This window comes from Cottoperca gobio, chromosome 17 (assembly GCF_900634415.1).
Source record: "Cottoperca gobio chromosome 17, fCotGob3.1, whole genome shotgun sequence".
Lineage (NCBI taxonomy): Eukaryota > Metazoa > Chordata > Actinopteri > Perciformes > Bovichtidae > Cottoperca > Cottoperca gobio.
In genome coordinates, this window is record NC_041371.1 from 1,718,087 (window position 1) to 1,721,878 (window position 3,792).

Genomic DNA, 3,792 nt, shown 5'->3' on the forward strand with positions numbered 1-3,792 from the left:
CTTGCAGTCATGCTGCGCCATAAGTGAGCTCCTGCAGGAGAGAAGACATCTATTATTCATCATCACTGGAAATATAATAATAATAAAAGTAAAATGGCTGATCAAATATAAAGCTGTTGTATAAACAGATAATAAATGATGATAATATAAATGATGTATTCATAGAAGTTTTAATAACAAATACTGTACATTCATAAACACTTTAAATGTTTTCATACTTACTTGCTTACAACTACTTAATTTGGCTTTTTATTCGGGGGATCTTTACTGGGATCGTTGTTCATGTTTTGTTGTATTGTGATCACACTCGAGGTTTATTATACGTATTATTGTTATCATCATTAATAATAATCATTTAAAAAGCAGAGCAGTAAGTTCTGTACATTCAGGAAGTCTACATCAATACAAATACAGTAGGCCTATAAAGTAAAAGAAGTTTAAAAAGCACAGCCAACATTTGTAGTTGTTAAAGGGAAAGTTGCATGTTTTGAAGTGGGGTTGTATGATGCACGTATACACAGTCAGTGTGTCGGAAGCTAAGCTATGTACTGCTGAGGACGAAGGCAGCAGCAAAATGTATTTTAGACACGTAAATAAAATCAATATCAGTTTATGTGTACACTATATTTAGAATATTTTCACCACTTTACCGATATCCAGTGTTTCCGACGGGGAGCTGAAGCCGCGATCTCTGCTCTCGCCAAAGCCACCAGACTCCATTGAAAAAAAGAACGAGTTTACCTCACAGAACACGGAGGTTGCTGGTCTTCTGCTGCCTCCATCTGTTAGCTTGTTTATCTTATTGTGTGACTTTGGTGAATCTGAACTAACTAAAGTCACACAAATACACAAGCGAACTAACCGATGGAGGCAGCAGAAGAAGAGCAAGCCTAGTTTTCTGCAAAGTAAAATTGATGGTTTTTTCAATGGATTCTGGTGGCTTTTGCGAGAGCAGAGATGGATGGCGACAGTTCTCCGTCAGAAAGAACTGTCGGACAGCAAGGTAAAGCAGGGAAAATATTCTAAATATAGAGAACATTTAAACTGATTAAAGGGCCCTAATTCTTTCCAAACTTGGTACGTGCAGAGCGTCATCTACTGTAGGTAATACAACCCCACTGTCCCTTTAATTGGCCTTCATTACTGCTCCTTCTAGTGCTGAGTAATACGTAAAGAAAAAGCTTTTATCCTTTCTCTTGGTATAGATACATTTCATCTTATTTTCATTAAGCTTTTAAAAGCATCAGACAGGAGGAATATGCGTCTAAATAGCAGTACAATGGTGAGCAGTGATGAGGATGATGAGTCACCATCTGTGTCTCATCCTCCTGTCAGACGTCCTTTCTCTTCAGGCTAACGAGTCTCCATCAGGGTGAAATCATGTGGCCGCACGTCAAACTGCTGCCATGTTATTCAGTTAGCTGCGTTACAATTTGCCTGTGCTCCGGGTTTCTGCGTGCATCGCTGCAGTTTGTAAGAGACCGTTGGGTTTGTCTTCCTCATACAACACTGGTGAAACTATCAGGAGCTGCAGCATTCGGTGTGTCGTGGACAGAATGTGTTCGTCAGTCTCTGGCTTTTAAAGTTTGTGCACCCTCATCTTGCTGTGAGCTACATAGACACCTTGAACTAGATTATTTAAAAAGATTAAGTTTGTAAAAGAGACTCTGAGATGCATGCATGATATAAATGAAGGTATTTTGTTGTTACCTGTGGATCTGGAGCGAGCGAAGTCTCTGGCGGTCACGGTGACGACCAGCAGAGCCAGCAGGAGGCTGAGGAGGCTGAAGGTTCGGAGAGAGCTGAAGGCCACGAACCTGAAGAGAGGAAACAAAAGTTACGTTTATTACAGCGTCGTGTTGCAGCAGCGTTGTTCGGTTTGAAGGTCAACGCTTATATGAAGGCATATGTTTGAAGGGAGACGTTCATATTTGTTTGTCATCTTTGTTGGTGCATTGATGGATGTTCACAGCTGATTACTATTCATCGAATGGACTTTGTTCAGCATTTCAATGCCACTTATATCCTATCTTATACTGTGATTTGCATAATTTGCTTCTTTACATAATTATTTCAGAATCAAAAGGATTCAAGATTACAAAGCTTATGATATAAAACATGGGTTTTCAGTACTTTATGTAAAAGAATATACATTTTACAAACAAATGACAAAGAAAAGCTATGACACAGAGGACATTTTGGGGAGGAGTTAAAAGAATTACACATAAATTACAAATTATTATTAAAAATAAATATTATTCCTTGCTATATTCTGTGATTTGTTTAGCAGCCTGGGATACTACTACACTATTTAAAAACTAACATAGTGGATGTTTTAAAGGCTGATTCCAGTGTCCAAGATTTTAGTATTTCCCTACTAGTATTTAATTTAGTTCCTGGCAGTGTGGGGAAATTAAATGTATAGAAAATATCATTTATATATTTCTTTTAATGTGTATGTTGTGGCAGGAGGAGGGGGCATAAACTCCTGGCTGCGGCCCTGAGTATGTATATTGGGATGTTATTGTGAATTTATATAATAAACTAGAATAACATTTTAATAAACTGTGTGAAGTATTTACAAACTTCAGATTTTTTTTAATGCCCTAGGAATATTATAGTGGCAGCATGAGATGTAAAGAATACCATTTATTTAGGTTATTGGTACCTATTAAAGTAATAAGTCATTGTATGCCCTTAAAAACATTATTATTATACTAAGGAAAGAAAAAAACACAAGATTGCTGTAAACTTAATTAAAGGAAATATTATGTTTTACTGAGGTTTGGGGTCATTATTATACATAATACATATTATATAATTGTTCCTGTACAGTGTTCTCAGTCTGTGCCATATCCCTGCGTCATGGTTCCTACCAGATCACCGTGTTGGCTGCAGCAAACAGGGCTGAAGTCCTGCACGGTCTCTGCTTCCAGCTGACCAGGCCGGTGAGACGACACCCTGCGCGGCCAGGAGGCGTCTCCTCCCAGCGGTGTGCCCGGCTCAGCATCACCGCTGGCCGGGCAGCCGCATCCCCGCTGCCCGCGGTTCCTGTTTCCCGGCTCCCCAGCATTGGAAGACTACCGGGGCCCCTCGCACTCTGCCGCTCCGCTCCTCCAGCAGAGAATCGGTGTCAAGCTGACGGAACGGTTTACGATAGTAGTTCCGGTACTGTGTTTTCAAAATAAAAGTCAACACGTTTGGAACGACAAACAATAAAAGCAGTGGGACATTAAATTACATTATTGTTATTTGTTCAGCAGTGTTGAGAAGGATAAAGATTACTAGTTACACTGTAAACAAATAATGTAATAAGCAATGTAACTATTTTAATTACCTCAACACTGATTACTGTCAAACTTTTATTAAAAAATATTCAATATAACTTTACTTACTTACTTTTCTCAAAAACTGTAAATAATTGCGATTACGTGTATTTTGTCATTTAATTACTGCACGTTACATGCTACTAGTTACTCCCCAACACTGTTGTTTACTTAGGTATAATTATTATTATTATTATCTATTTTTATAAGATGTGTATTTTTATTATGTTTTGGTAAATGTCCCATTGACACGCATGGAAGTAAAGAATACACCTGAAGTAAAATAATAACTTCTGGGAAGTTATTGAATTTAATTTCAGTGGCTGTAATGGTACTTTTTCATTGTATGCCTTTTATTGTGAAATGCCACATCACCACACTTCCTGTCTTATCGAGTCCCATTTTATTCTGACTTGAAGCAGCTCGAGACTTCAGCTACTGTGTTCGTGTGTGTGTGTGTGTGTGT

At 38.2% G+C, this 3,792-nt stretch overlaps 1 protein-coding gene across 1 annotated transcript in view; it reads right to left on the reverse strand.

The window, feature by feature from the left end:
* The window catches only part of retreg1 (reticulophagy regulator 1), a 17,943-nt gene extending 14,820 nt beyond the window's left edge, over window positions 1-3,123 (reverse strand). Inside the window, exons 1-3 of the mRNA XM_029453610.1 lie at window positions 2,877-3,123; window positions 1,711-1,817; window positions 1-31 (exon numbers count right to left, since the gene is read on the reverse strand). Coding sequence (XP_029309470.1) covers window positions 1-31; window positions 1,711-1,817; window positions 2,877-3,073 — 335 coding nt within the window. The 5' untranslated portion in view covers window positions 3,074-3,123. The remainder of the gene's footprint in view (window positions 32-1,710; window positions 1,818-2,876) is intronic.
* Between the last annotated feature and the right edge of the window lie 669 nt (window positions 3,124-3,792).